The sequence below is a fragment of the Schistocerca serialis genome, chromosome 1, assembly GCF_023864345.2.
Source record: "Schistocerca serialis cubense isolate TAMUIC-IGC-003099 chromosome 1, iqSchSeri2.2, whole genome shotgun sequence".
In the NCBI taxonomy this organism is placed as follows: domain Eukaryota; kingdom Metazoa; phylum Arthropoda; class Insecta; order Orthoptera; family Acrididae; genus Schistocerca; species Schistocerca serialis.
The window spans coordinates 982,905,834-982,921,232 of NC_064638.1; the positions used below are offsets into that span (position 1 = coordinate 982,905,834).

Below are 15,399 nucleotides of genomic sequence, written 5' to 3' on the forward strand. Positions count from 1 at the left end.
GCATGCCTGTAAGATGGCGTAAAGCCGTCGCACTGAACAGTGTTTGTGTCGAGAAATATAATTTTGTAGTCAAAAGAGTGAGAAAGAATATGGTGCATTGGAATCCTAAATAAAACCAACATGCTTACAGAAAAAAAGTGTTGCATTACTTACCGAACGCCACTCGTAGTTTGGATGTGTGCTGAATAACTGAAGATGCGCTTATTGAACACTGACAGGAAAAACTAGTTTAGTTGGTCTTGACGTATAAGAAGTTGTAAATAATTTGAATTAAGCTTTTATAATATACCATTGACACTAGGACATTCTTTTCTGGACACACTGATGTTATTGCTGTTGTGTATGGACTAAGTAAGCGTGAATAAGTGTGAAAACCAGCGCGTGTTTTGGACACCGTTGCAGACGGCGTGCTGCGGTACTCGATGCCGCAGGGCGACAGCGAGGGCCCTGGAGGGCGCGAGCTGCTGGACGCGTGGTACGACGGTCGCTGGGAGGGCCAGGGAAGGCTGCACGGCGGCCTCGGGCTGCTCACCGACGGCAGCGTACGCGCAGACCTGGAGAGCCTCGCCACTGGTGAGTAGCGCACCTCAGTAGCAGTCCAGCCCGACCGAGCCAAGAGTGCGCTGGCGATGTAGGTGGGAAGCAGGCGGAGATATTCGTTCACTCGGGTGAAGCGTCTAGTGGGATACTTATGCGCACTGGCCAAAAAATTACCCACATGCATGGGATATCCCAAGATAAATGAACCAGATCAATTGGTCTCGCCGAAACAGGGCATCAGCTTTGACTCATGACGTAATGGCGTAATTGTGTGCGACGTAGAAAGTCTGAGGAAGAGAACACCATACAGACAAATTTTTATTTGCGTCTATACTATTATTTCTTAACGTTTTGGTGATAGACTGATCTACGGCGTAGATCGAAGTGTAAGTTAGGCTGAAATATAACATCTGGTTGTTAGCTGGCGTAACCAACTATCGTAAATACGTAGTGTCGTCACACGAGATGTAGCGTTGGAACGACTTCTTCTTTACGCTGAAAAGTAACAGTATGGTTGTGAGTAGGTGAAGCCGTACGAAGGCGTTAATTTGGAGTCATCCTATTACCGTATGAACCGCCTTTAGCTTTGATAACGGCCTCAATTCAATGAGTAAGAGAACCCAGAAGTTTCTTCAGGTACGCTGTGTCCTGCTGAACCTACTGGTTGACGATTATATCCCATAGAGCCACGAAACTTGTGGGACGCTGACTGCTACGTTTCACTAGCGCAACGAATAGTTCCAGGCATTTTATATGTGATTAAGACCGAGAGATTTGAATAGGACTTGAGATCAGCTTACTTTCATTTATTCCACTTCTAACAAGAAATAAAAATATAATGGTAAGTGAATCATCAATTAAATATTTTATTGTCCAAGCAATAGCATCCAGTCGACTTGTGATACGGCGTGTTAGTCAAGTTATAAATTTTTACGAGGGTTGCCCAGAAAGTAACGCACCGCATTTTTTTTTTCTCAGCCGAAAACAATGCTTCGAATGCGAAACGTTACGTACGTATTATTTGAAATCTCCTAAGTGAGCGCACCGAGCTTCCGTCACTTCCGACACACAGCGTAGCTGCAGGACAATTTCAAAATGGCGACTGTAGGTTATGTGTATTACAATGTGCCGTCACAGAATTTTTCACTGCAGAGAAAAAAAAAAAACTTTAGGGAAAACAAACGCTTGTGCAAAGTCTGTGTATGGAACATCTGCTGTCGACACAAGTACAGTTAGTCGATGGTTACGGAGGGTGAAGTCTTAAGAAGGCAGTTCGGCGGAGTTCACGATTTTCAGCGGTCGGGGAGACCATTCACGGCTGTCACACCTGACACGTTGCAGCGAGCTGATGTCGTCATTCGCGAGGACTGACGCATCACGACTCGGCAGTAGGCGGTGCACCTGTCAATCAGCAAAGGAAGTTCACACAGTTAAGCACTAGCTCCGGCACCAGGACAAGAATAGGTACCGACAGGGCACACACATCCTTGTTTCGCGCTGGACGAAGGCCATAGAACGGAAAAATAGGGTTGGTAGCTGAAAACACCATTCTTTCGTGTGTGTAATTCTCATTATGTTCAATAAGGAATTGTTGAAGGAAGAAAATGTGGTGCACTATTTTCTGGGCAATCCTCGTATATACAGCCGTGGGGAAACTGTCGTCTAGAAGATGTCGGGGTAGGGCAACGACTTCTCTCCACAGCAGAGTCGTTCTTGAGTAGCTCAGTCAATGAGTAGATTTCCGCGAAAGGCAAAGGTCCCGGATTCGAGTCCCAGATCGGCACACAGTTTTAATCTGCCAGGAATTTTCATTCTGGCTCAAGTCACCTTAACCCGAATCAAGTCATTTACGAGAAACGCCCACAAAATTTTATGAATCACGGGCTGCCTGAATTAAGTCGCTCCACGCTGTCAGTGCAGTCAACGTCCTGAAATGAGACATAATTGGCCTACACGGACCGCACAACGCTCCTCCTGTCAGATAATGTCCAACTGTAGTATTTATTGTCCCCTGGTAGAAATGTAGCGTTATCTGCCGGTGCGAAGTACCCTGCTAAAAATGACCACTGCACGCAGCTCTCTTCGCAGTCTTCACTCGGAAAGTGGTTGACATGGGCCGGCATCCACTGACAGCAATACATTACTATTTGGTTTGTAACCGACTGTCATTGCCAAGGCCTAACATTAGCACACAGGTCCTCTTGATTGGTATATTACGACGACCACTGCTCTTACGCCGTCTTGCGTGCCTGAGTGTGTATCGCCATGCCTTGTAAACATCTGTCACAGACCGCGCTGGTGTGGCAGCTTCATTCTCGGTGTGGTCATGGACATGTACAAACACAATATAACCTACCAGTCATTCTGTTACGTCTCCACTGTGCAGATTCCATACAAGCGATTGGCACATACACACTTCATTGCCAAGACTTAAGGTGGGCTGAGAAGGATCATCTGTCTATCTGGTACCAGTGCTGTACCATGTACTCGTACAGCAGTGGAAAGGAATCAGTGCCTAATATTCTCGCCGATCAGCTTATTACCCCTTTCAAAAATCAGTGTTAATCTCCATTCTGATGGGTAATGCATGGGAAGGAAGGGAAACGTCCTCAGCGTACTACGTCACATTTACTTCCCAAGGCACTGCAGCCATTGGTCGGGCCGCAATTACGAATACACCAAAACCGAAAATTATAAACGTCTGGTGTCGGCGGACCACCCTGTGTTTCTATACACCTGTTTTCATTGTAATTATGTCAACAGATTAGGCAAAATTTCTTTCTTTGGGGGTGGGGGTGGGTGGGGGCGAATACATAGAAACTAAAATATATTTTGAACATGGGAAAACGATTTATTGCCTGGTACAAACCAAAAAATGGTGATCTGAGTGTTAAAACCCTGTAAATATGAGAATTTTACACTAGATGAAGGTGGAAGTGTACACATACGTTAAATGTACTGGACGACACGACAAACTAATGACTCAACAAAAATGGCATTAGTCGGTTAAAATAGTAAACGTTTATCCTGTATTTCTTTTCATATAAACCTTGCCTTCTTCTGAATCTCTGTGCAATTTATGTGGGCCATTATCAATACCTAAATATTGTAAATATTGAATCTTTCATTTTTTATTGCTTTCAGTCAATGAGTAGTGCACCATAAATTTTCAGGCATTTCATTCACTTCCTGTTGGACCGTGAAAATCTCATTGTCGCTTGTTAATTTACTGTAGTTATCAGACTTAAGAAGCTAGTTCAATAACAAGTGAGAACGCGTTCGCCTGGCTCATTGCTTCTGTGATCAAATCATAGCTCCAGGCCACGCAGATTCTGAGTTTCGGTACAATACAATGTTCTGTGAAAATTATTTACTATCTGCTGCTACGTTCAGACAACACGAGTCTCTGTGTACAGAGTCACAGACAGAGTATCAGACGGATGTAGGCCCTTCGGTCTCTTCCAGCCACTGCTCTGAATGTTTCCGGAAAGATGACACGAATGGTGTCAATGGTGAATTCCGAGCACTGAAATAAGGATTTTTGTTTTGCACCTTCTAAGTGTACTTTTGCTATGAATTGTTATTATGCGGTGTTGGTCGAAGCTCTACTGCTTCAGTTTGATAGCAAACAGTTTGGTTTTGTTGCTGCTCCAGGTTATGGTTGGGTTGGGTGGCGGAATGAAACACGCGCCGGCCAACCAGTCGAGATTATCTTCGAGTTCGACAAGGTGCGCGAGTTCACAGGCGTGCACATCTTCACCGACAACGAGTTCACCAGGAGCGCGGAGGTAAGAACATCGCATGTAGACTTACAGCACTTCTGATGAGAGGATGCTGGTAAAATTGTTCAGGCTGCCACGGCCAGCTGTTAAAAGTGTTGCCTACTGGGGCTCGATTCGGTATCCACGGGCAGTGGTCATTTAGAGGTTTCGCCATCGCAAATGGCTAGTGTTGCTGGACCCACCCTCCATTGCTAGCTGCGAAACGGGGCCCGCTGCCACAGCTTCTATCTGCTTGCCGCACTAATGCTGGAAGCCCTGACCGTTAGGTTTCTTGACCACAACACAGTCTGGATTCTCCCGCTAGAACCAACAACAGTTGCACATAACAATGGGAGAAGTACGTTCTAGAGACAAGGTAAAAGCCCTGGATCCTCACTCAGTATCAATGACGGATGGATCATACATAATGCTAGCCACTCGTGCTGGCGAAACGTCAGAAAAATCACCAAACCATTGTCGGTCGAAGATCCAGAGACGAGTGCTAATAGGCAACATGTTAGATGATATGAGTGTCTAGCTCATCAGTGTATTCTTGTTCTTCAAATTTAATTTCATCATAGTGTATTTAGTGCCATACGGAAACAACACTTCGATAGCTATGTAACAGTTCGATAAGCATGTTATTTTAACAACAGCATACAGTCTGGGATAGAAACCAATCTATCATACCATATATGTCTCATGATAAAAATTTTGCTTGAAAGTAACTGATTCATGCGAGCATGTTACAAAAAGCTTCATTTAGACTTTCAAGAGAAAATGTATTTACAAAAGACTCTACGTTCGACACTGTTGATGAGATACGAGTTTCTCAGTCAATATAAAAATTTAGCATTATAACTATTTATCAACTAATATTGTGTAGTTTAATTATTTATTGTATTTAACATTGTAATTTTAACGTTAAAAAACAACTTTGATGCACATCACTCTACGCAAGTGGAGTACATCTTTGCTTATAACGTTTGGTTACCGAAGAACTAATGTGCCTTTCAGACAATAGTCGGTTGTTTCCTGAAGATGGCCCAGTAAGCCGAAAGCTAAATTGAAACAAACAAAACTCAGTATAACAAAAACATTATACTTGTTATTAAACCTTAAAAATAAAGATACGAAGACTATTCGACTATTCACAAATTAACCGATTGGCCATTAAAAGCAAATGCCTGTAGCTTCACAGCACTTGTGTTGTTGGAGGAGGAGGCCGTCACGGTCACATTGCATCAATACACTGTCTGTCGCGTTCGTCAGTGTGCAAGTAGTAAGTGAATGTGTGTACCACCAGTTGCGAGATACGTTCTGCTATTTGCTTCCTGTAGAGAGAAGGAGTCAATACAGCCGAAATTCATCGTCGATTGTGTCCTGTATATGGATATGGGCTTATGAGTGATGTTATGAGGGTCTGCTGCAGGAAATTCAAGGTTGTTCGCGTATATGTGCATGATGCAAATGGCTGACGAAGACTTCCAGATGTGACTGACGTGCTTACGCAACAAGCTGACGCAGATAGGGTATGCGAGACGTCACTTGACGGTTTCCAAAAATTCTGAACACTTGCGTCAGGTGTTATTTAAGCACAGAGAGGTTACATTACCGAAGGTCTTTTGCGCCGTGAGTACCAAAATGTCTAATCCATATTCACAAAACTGAAAAAATGGGTTCGACCTTGACATTTCTTGAGCGCTACCATGAAGAGAGCAAGAAATTTCTGAAAAGAATCGTGACTGGGGATGAGACATAAATGCAGTACATGAACTCTGAAACTAAGTTACCCTTTAAGCAGTGGATGCACGTTCGTTTCCTCAATAAACCCAAAATATTGAAGGAGACGCTGTCAAACCGCATAATGATGGTTCCAGTTTCTTGGAATCCGATGGGATTTTGACAACAGATTGCATCAGAATAATGCTTGAGAATACTGTGACATAAATAGCTTTATTGAAGGATTCTTACGAATAACCGATTGTCAATTCGTAAACAAACGTCACGGGTTGATAACGAAAGGAATCGTTCTCCTCCATGACTACACCTGAACAGAACGAAGGAAAAACTTGGGCTTTCTGGCTGGGTGATTTTCGACGTCCTCTATAGTCCGAAATGACACCAAGCGACTATCATCTCTTCCCGAAGATGAAGGCCTGGCTGCATACTAAACACTTGACAACCTTCTATGAGGTCAAGGATACAGCCAACAACTGCCTAACCACCAAGCGGCATCGTTCTTTGACGAAGGGGCAGAGGAGCTGATGTCACTGTACGGCAGATGCAGAAATTTTGATGGCGACTTTGTGGAGAAGTAATGCAAATTGCCAATACATTTTGCATATAAAATTTTTACCTACGCTTCCCTTTTTTAGTAGCTAATAGGAAGCTTATTTACCTTATGAACAACCTTCATAATTCAGGTTTGACCCTCATGTCATTTGATATCGCTGAAACAAATTTAATGAACTGATACAGTTATCACAATATATCAGGAGTTTTTTTTTTTGTTTTTCTTCGTTCTGTTGTGCATCCTAATTTATTACAATGGCATCCAACTTTTTCTCCTGCAATGTTGTCTTCTATGTTTATAGATTTTACTCTCTGACTAAAATCTTCCTTCTCGATTATGCTGAGCATCACAGGTGACGCTAACGCTAATGATTAATAAAAACCACATCAAGTGTATTATTATGCATTTATTGTGTTACGACGGTTTTGTCCGTTGAACAGCTTCAGGTTGCGCAACTCGGCAATCTGGAGAAGTGCAACGAACGAAACCGCTCACAACGCAATAAATGTCTAGTAATACACCTGAGACGATTTTTTATTAATCATTAAAAATCTTACTTGTCGTAACAGAGATGCTTAACTGAAGACCACATTGCTTCTTGAATTAGCATAACATATCTGCTACTTGATAACCATGAGCTGGCGTCTGAATTACGTTTGAGTACTCGATGTCTCTAGGGATTATTATTTTTTTTGACAGATGTAGCACTTAATACTTACGACTGCAGTTGACGACACCCTTAATACATCGCTGCTGGTTTTAGTCGAGTATGAACACATTCACTCTGCGCTGTGTATTCCAACAGATTTTGTCTTAGTTTGGGCACGTTGTCCTTACTCAGCGCTATGAAGACGCCGAAAACTCACAGTGGTCTCTTGGTTTTATCTTAGTGAAGTGCTTTACCAGTGGCTTCCATCAGATTAGGTGTGCAACTGTGCAAACAATTATTACAGAGCGTCATAATCCAGCACACGCCACTACAAGAGCACGTCACGTGCCCTCGAGCAGTCCTCGTCACAAGATACTCCAGGCGTGGTTACTGCATGCTCTGGGACGACCTGCTCCATTTCACAGAACGTGACGTGCTCTCACCACGATTCGCGAACGCAGCGCGCTCTAGTGGCAGTTCTCGGCTGCAACCGGCGCTTAATATAATGCCATTAATTTTTAGCAATTGTCGAAGAAGGTCGGAGAAAATTCTCGAAGATGATTCTGGAGTCATCAGTGTCTTGAATAGCACACTGCTGGTACAGTGTACATAATTTTGTACAACTCTCTGAGATACATACTAGTAGAAATTAGTTAATCAGTTTCATCTCGGTTTTAAATTGTGAACAGTTCCCCTCCAAGTACAGTGTCTAATGTCAGTCAGCGCACGCATGATCTCCATGGATGTACTGACTACCATCACTGTCGGCCGGAGTGGCCGAGCGGTTCTAGGCGCTACAGTCTGGAACCGCGCGACCGTTACAGTCGCAGGTTCGAATCCTGTCTCAGGCATGGATGTGTGTGATGTCCGTACGTTAGTTAGGATTAAGTAGTTCTAAGTTCTAGGGGACTGATGACCTCAGAAGTTAAGTCCCATAGTGCTCAGAACCATTTGAACTACTATCACTCTCAATAACGTTATTCATTACAAAGGTTTCAACAACTGGATTCATTTCGTAATTTTGAACATTTTTTTTAATAAATTAAAGTAATAAGAACGACGCAGAATGTTTTAGTACACAAAACGTGAAAATAATTTTGAATATAGCTAGACGAGATCCTGTTGCATTTCTCTTAACACTTCACTATGCTCTCGTCTATGCTATGGGGCATACACCGTGTAGAAGCTCTGTCAACAAATGTCATTATTGGATATTTAGTTTTCACAAACTGAAACGATATACTTTCATGGCACACCAATTATAGTACTAAAAGTACCAAATACAGAAAGCCTTTAACAGCCGATATGTAGTTTCCTATCATTTTGTTGTAACAACTCCTACCTAAAACGACGCTTTTTGAGGGATCCTCAGTGTGCTGATGCTTTGAAACAATTAACATTCATAGCACGTAGTCTAGTCTATAATAAAAAGCAACACCAAATACAGAGTTTAACTCCATATAATATGGCGTCTCTTGAGTTCTACTTGTGGCGTAATATCTTTCTTCTCCCCGAGATAAAAATCTGATGTGCAAAATTCTTCATTTTACTCCTCGCAATTTAGTCACCAGGTCTTCGTTCACTTACGATTCCACGCCCCTTGAGCCGGCGGCTTTAGGCCATGTAACTGCACATTGAAAATCCATGGAACACAGGATGGTGACCAAGATAAAAAAAAAAAGTGGTTCAGATGGCTCTGAGCACTATGGGACCTAATTTCTGAGGTCATCAATCCCCCAGAACTTAGAACTACTTAAGCCTAACTAACCTGCCCGAGGCAGGATCCGAACCTGCGTGCATAGCGGTCGCGGTAACCAAGAGCAAACAGTAAATACTACTTGCTCTCCTGCCTTTGGCCGTGAAACATATCCTGATTATAGAAATTCCTTTCACCCTTGCAATCCTAAACTGCCTACGGTTTGTCGCTATCCCTCGGCATTGGAAGCGTGTACCAGCAAGTTTTTGTATGGAATTTACGTTACTGGTGTACTTACACAAAAGGTTAGAAATTCCTTACATATTTCAAAAAGTAGGAGCGTTTCTTTTAGTTGTAGCACATCCTCAATATCTGTGAGGCGCACGCCCAGTGTGATGCAGTAAGCAAGAGGTGCGCACTTCCTGTAGTAGTGAGGCGTGGTAACAAAGGCAGCATTGTTAGCAGTCCACCGGCGTGGGCCGTCGGGCCAGAGGCAAGGCAGCGGGGTTGTTAATGAGCAGCGTAGCTGATGAGGGGCCGCTCGCACAGGTGTTCGCCGAGGCGCGCCTCCTCTTCAGTGTGACCGGAAGGGAGTTCCCGGGGGAGCCCATCTCGTTCGTCTACGTGGCCGACCACATCTTCGAGACCCCGCGCAACGTCTCCATCAAGCTGCACCACCGCATCGGACGCTTCGTCAAGCTGCTGCTCTTCCACGCCAGCGAGTGGATCAGAATCAGCGAGGTCACCTTCGACTCAGGTGAGCACCGGCTCCGCAAACAGGTACATAATATCGCACTGTGTTCAACCTGTTCGTGCAGACCACAAAATTCTTCTTATAGTACTTTGCTTACCCAGAAAAGTGTTTCGGTAGATTTGTGCCACCTTCAGTAGGTTTCTGGTTTATTAACGTCTTAATTACGAATAGGGCTATCTTTGACCAGTCAGGCTCTATAAAGCCTAATCAACCAACAATTAAGATGTCCAGATACGTTGAAACATGTTTGGGAATGGAAAGGATTACAATACGGATTCTGTGGTTTGCATAAATAAGCGGAACCTTATCCTATAACTTTTCCTGCAAATACGGCTGTCATGCAGTTTAAAAAAAAAGTAATGGCTCATTAACTAAAGAAATAATTCATTACTCAAGCTCATTAGCTAAAGAAATAATTCATTACACTATTCCCTTCACGTCTAATTTCTAAGAAGACCGTGGTGGTTTTGAAATCCAATGAAGGAGGGGGGAGGGGGGAGGGAGCACATCAATGAGTTTCTTTCTTTCCCTTTTAAACACAAATCACTTCTTCCAAGTCGGTAAATTTATTTGAGATGCTGTAAAAACTCCTAGCAACTACTAACTTGATGACATTTGTCTTCACCACAGTTTATTGTTTCTTGACATTACCGATTTGGAAAATTTGTTCATCATCAGACTCCTCTATTATATTTGAAGGTCGAACTGTTAATCAGCTGTTTAATGGGTGATAAAATTCGAGATTACAGAAGAAAATGGAATGAACATCCACAAAGAATAAAGAGTCAGAGACTTCCCTTAAAGGCAAGAAATTGTAAGTGCCTTGGGAGAAGAGACAGAAGAAGTCCCCTATAGAGATGGGTACCGTAACAGGCAGTTCCTGCCTAATACCTGAAGAGAAGATGAAGATGAAGTGAATGTTATGGTGCCCTGTACTGAAAATATATCAGACTGAAACGTGTGGTAGCTTGGGAGTCAACATGGAGATGAAGAAAACGTTCGAAACCGATAACTGCAAGACACAGTAAAGTAAGCGGAAGAAAGGTTTTGTTTTTTTGTTTTCGCTGTTTATCAGGGAAGATAACAAACACGTGTTAAACAACATGAATAAAACACCAAAATTTAACTGCAACTTTGTGATCTATGACTATCATATTTTTTTCTTTTTTTTTGATACAGGTAACTGATGCAAAATGTCACTGGTTACAGATGTTGTGGGTTCGGAATAGAACTATCGTATAGCACACAGGTGTAGTCAGAATACTGCTGCACCACTCAACTGCAGTACGAGATATTGGTTCTCGTTTTACTCCCTTTTCAGTGGCCAAACAGATCTACGCTATCAGTCTTCGACGGCTCACTTGAAGACGATTGCCAGGCGCCGAGTCGAAATATCGTGCGATGAATTAAACGACGACCGGCTGCAAGCCAGAAAATTGTTTGAACATTAACTTCGCCGGGAAAAAATTTTAGAGTTCACATGCCGCTTCGCCACTCAGTGGTAACTGAAGTCATCAACATTAACTGCCTGTCTCTCTTACAGATGTCGCCCACGGTAATTTTACCGACGACGACCTGGGCACGTCCGTTGTCCATCCCGTTCTTGCTGGCTCGACGGAGAAACCGAAAACCAGACCTAGTTCCAGTGAACTTCCTGGTAAGTACCTGTAATATCATTATCTCGTAAATATATGCTTAATGAAGTTCAATTCATATTAAGCTACGTAAGACAGTAGCTCTTTTTGAGTTGTGTATTAATTTTTGACTATTCGGAATCCGAGAACAGGCTTCCCATGTTAGCCAGTTGTCTGTGAACTAAGATTCTGTCCATTTCTCTTAAATTCTCTTCGCTCTTTTCTACTACTGTTTTGACACTTTCATTTCTACCTTTTTCCTGTGTTTAGACCATTCAGGTAAATTTAGACTGTCAATCATGTACGTCACACAAGTGAAGGAAACCTCACTTCATAAATTTTACTATCGTGCAACTGTTTGTAACTGCATCACTGCACTCTGTTGCTTTAAGAACCTAGCTAATTAAGTATTTTTAGGGATGCTAATTATTGTAACAATAGAGGAGACCACTTCTGTCTATTCTACACCAATGAAAATACGGCTATGAATCTATCTCAAGTCAAGCTAAAACGGGAAAACAACTGCAACGACGAAGATATGCAAAAAATTAGTAGACATGTGTTGAAATCTGAGTCTCACTGGGACATGAAATTCTTCTAGTTTCCAGAACCACTACAGTTTGTAAGAAATAAAAAGGTGATTCGTAAAAGGAAAAAAAAATTGTTGCCATTTTACTCGTTAATAGGGCACTCGAGAAACTTCTACATCAGGAAGTGTTTATTTTGATATCACTGATCACAATGAGGTCTAGGCTCTCAGATGCTATCATCACTGACAGTGTATCGCAGGCGTTTTGCTAAAGAAAACTTGAGCTATCATATATGATCCCCAATCTTTCTGCGGTGTATAAGCTGCACTGACAGCTGAATTCTCCTTCATGCCACTGGAGTGCTTGCGATGCCAGTGTTCGTGATCTAAACAAGACACACAATCCTGTATCGATGTGCAGCTAAGGGAGAGCTCTCGCGGTATCTACATACAAGTCTGAAGCACCAATCAGCCATTTCCTTTGGACTGAGATGTTCTTATAGTGGCTGCCTCATCTCATTTACGTACCAGTAAAATATTAGTAAATCAAATGAAATGATCGTATGGCATTTTTGGGCCTGGAGATCCCCCTCTGGGGTTGCTCGGCCGCGTATTGTAAGTATTTTTATTTGATTCCACTTTGGCAGCTTGTGCGTCAGTGATGGGGACAAACCAACACCCAGACCCCGAGAGGATAATATAGCCGCCCGGTCGGCAATCGAACCCGGGTTCCCGTGACAGCTGCGTTGATCACTCAGCTACGGAGGCGGACAATACATTTGTAATTTTTATACAGGATGTTACGGGACTGCGGATGTTCAATATAAAATGTCAAACCAAAACACCTTCTGGAGTCTATATTTCCAATCTTATTTCTTTTCTTGCTATCAGTTTCGGCGTTGCACTACGTTATCTTCAAGCTCCTGCGTAAAGACAACAATAATAGCAGTGTAAACTACGTAACAAAACACGTGGTGTAAATTTTAAGAAATCGAGTTATATACAGTTTTAACTTAGCTTTAAGAAACCAACGTAGTCTACTGAAAACAAAAGATCTTGCTACGGGAATCAAAAGAGTACGAACCAAATTTCAGAATATTTTGCCATCTACTTCTGTGAAAAGCTCTAATGAATATTTCAGTTAGGGCGATATGAGTTAATTTTTCTTTATAAAAAGAGACATACGCCACTAAAATAGGTTATCTTTGCATCTTTTAAAAAAAGCCATAGTCTCTTCGGTATCTCAGTAACCAGAAAACTTAGCGTTATCAACTGCAATGCAAAATAACCGTTGCCTACCAGCAGAATTAATTTATTCAAAATTTTATGTAGCACATAGTGTAGGTGAGGTTCACAAAGTACGGTTTTTGTTTTGCTTCATATATATCTTTCCCGAATAGAAAATTTTATTGAAACTCTGCTAAGACATTACTCTGTCATTGCTCAGTTGGGTAAAGTTCTTAAATGATAATGATTGTTATTATTGGTATATAATAAATAGAAATATGCTATCTAATATCTGTATGGGGACATTAGTACTGTGCTCTGCGCAACTTTTCGAACACACTTATGCCACCAATCGTTGTCTTCCCAAGTTTTCCATAATTGGCTTCACGGCTACCTACAGTCTGAATGATGTCTTTCTTATACGATATTATTCCTGTTATCCAATACTGTGTCAGCAATCTCTTATCATCGAAGACTGCTCAGCGTCTTTGGGCTCTGACCAACACTTTGTGCCAAATACATCAGCAGGTCGTGGCAGTGTGCTGAATTGTGATTTTATAACATTGTATCCACGCTTTCCGATTTAAGTTCGTAGGCTTCGTGACCCGATCCACTTATATATAAAATTATTCAGGATTGTAGGCTGCGCCATGTAAAACGATGTTCTAATGATTCGGCTACTATTTCAAGTGGCCTTGATCATGGTACGTAATACTACTGGAATAATGCCTCTATTTAAGACCCCTACAGTTGTCTGAAAGGAGCATAAATTGATTTGGACGTACACCGTGCGTTCAAAGAGTTCCGATACTGATTTTATTCCTGGCGTACTAGCGACTAATCTACATCTACATCTACATCTATACTCCGCGAGCCACCTTACGGTGTGTGGCGGAGGGTACTTATTGTACCACTATCTGATCCCCCCTTCCCTGTTCCATTCACGAATTGTGCGTGGGAAGAACGACTGCTTGTAAGTCTCCGTATTTGCTCTAATTTCTCGGATCTTTTCGTTGTGATCATTACGCGAGATATATGTGGGCGGTAGTAATATGTTGCCCATCTCTTCCCGGAATGTGCTCTCTCGTAATTTCGATAATAAACCTCTCCGTATTGCGTAACGCCTTTCTTGAAGTGTCCGCCACTGGAGCTTGTTCAGCATCTCCGTAACGCTCTCGCGCTGACTAAATGTCCCCATGACGAATCGCGCTGCTTTTCGCTGGATCATGTCTATCTCTTCTATTAATCCAACCTGGTAAGGGTCCCATACTGATGAGCAATACTCAAGAATCGGACGAACAAGCGTTTTGTAAGCTACTTCTTTCGTCGATGAGTCACATTTTCTTAGAATTCTTCCTATGAATCTCAACCTGGCGCCTGCTTTTCCCACTATTTGTTTTATGTGATCATTCCCTTCAGATCGCTCCGGATAGTAACTCCTAAGTATTTTACGGTCGTTACCGCTTCCAATGATTTACCACCTATGGCATAATCGTACTGGAATGGATTTCTGCCCCTATGTATGCGCATTATATTACATTTATCTACGTTTAGGGAAAGCTGCCAGCTGTCGCACCATGCATTAATCCTCTGCAGGTCCTCCTGGAGTACGTACGAGTCTTCTGATGTTGCTACTTTCTTGTAGACAACCGTGTCATCTGCAAATAGCCTCACGGAGCTACCGATGTTGTCAACTAAGTCATTTATGTATATTGTAAACAATAAATGCGGTAGCTTGAGCTAGCAACTGTAAACAATGTGCTTTCGACTAGTCAGTTGTGAACGGACAGTGTTAAGTAGTCGCCATACGAAGAGATGTAAAGTGTATGCAAAGTTTGCCCCTCATACTTTGGCTCCAGGAGAAAAACAAAGACACTTGGACGGCTTCTGCAACTTGATGGAAATGCCAGAGGCTCTGTTCTGGAAAAAATCATCATGGGTAATAACACATGGTGTTGTCAGTACGAACCTGTCGCAAAAAGACAAAGTGCAGAAATACACAACAAGGGTCAACGTTTTGACGACGTAACCCATATTTATGCCGCTGTGACTCGCGAGTAGCACAACATCCCAAAGAAGGACTTTTCTTCCAGTTCCACATAGTTCTGTCCGGTTTACTCGCGTAAGGGAAACTATGGAGAACACCTGATGAATTAAAATCACCAACTTAACGTTTTTCTGCTTCCTATTAATTCAGTCTAGAAAGTTTTTGGACTAGACAGAATATCATTGTATGTCGGGGCCGATGACTAGAAACTTTTTGGACTTGACAGAATGTCATTGTATGTCGGGGCCGATGAGGAAGGGAGTTGT

The 15,399-nt window shown here is 42.4% G+C and overlaps 1 protein-coding gene across 1 annotated transcript in view; it reads left to right on the plus strand.

The window, feature by feature from the left end:
- LOC126453583 (discoidin domain-containing receptor tyrosine kinase B-like) overlaps positions 1-15,399 on the plus strand; it is a 204,308-nt gene that overhangs the window by 142,819 nt on the left and 46,090 nt on the right. The window contains exons 6-9 of the mRNA XM_050091128.1: positions 403-573; positions 4,195-4,328; positions 9,492-9,699; positions 11,240-11,353. Of these exons, the coding sequence (XP_049947085.1) occupies positions 403-573; positions 4,195-4,328; positions 9,492-9,699; positions 11,240-11,353 (627 nt within the window). The remainder of the gene's footprint in view (positions 1-402; positions 574-4,194; positions 4,329-9,491; positions 9,700-11,239; positions 11,354-15,399) is intronic.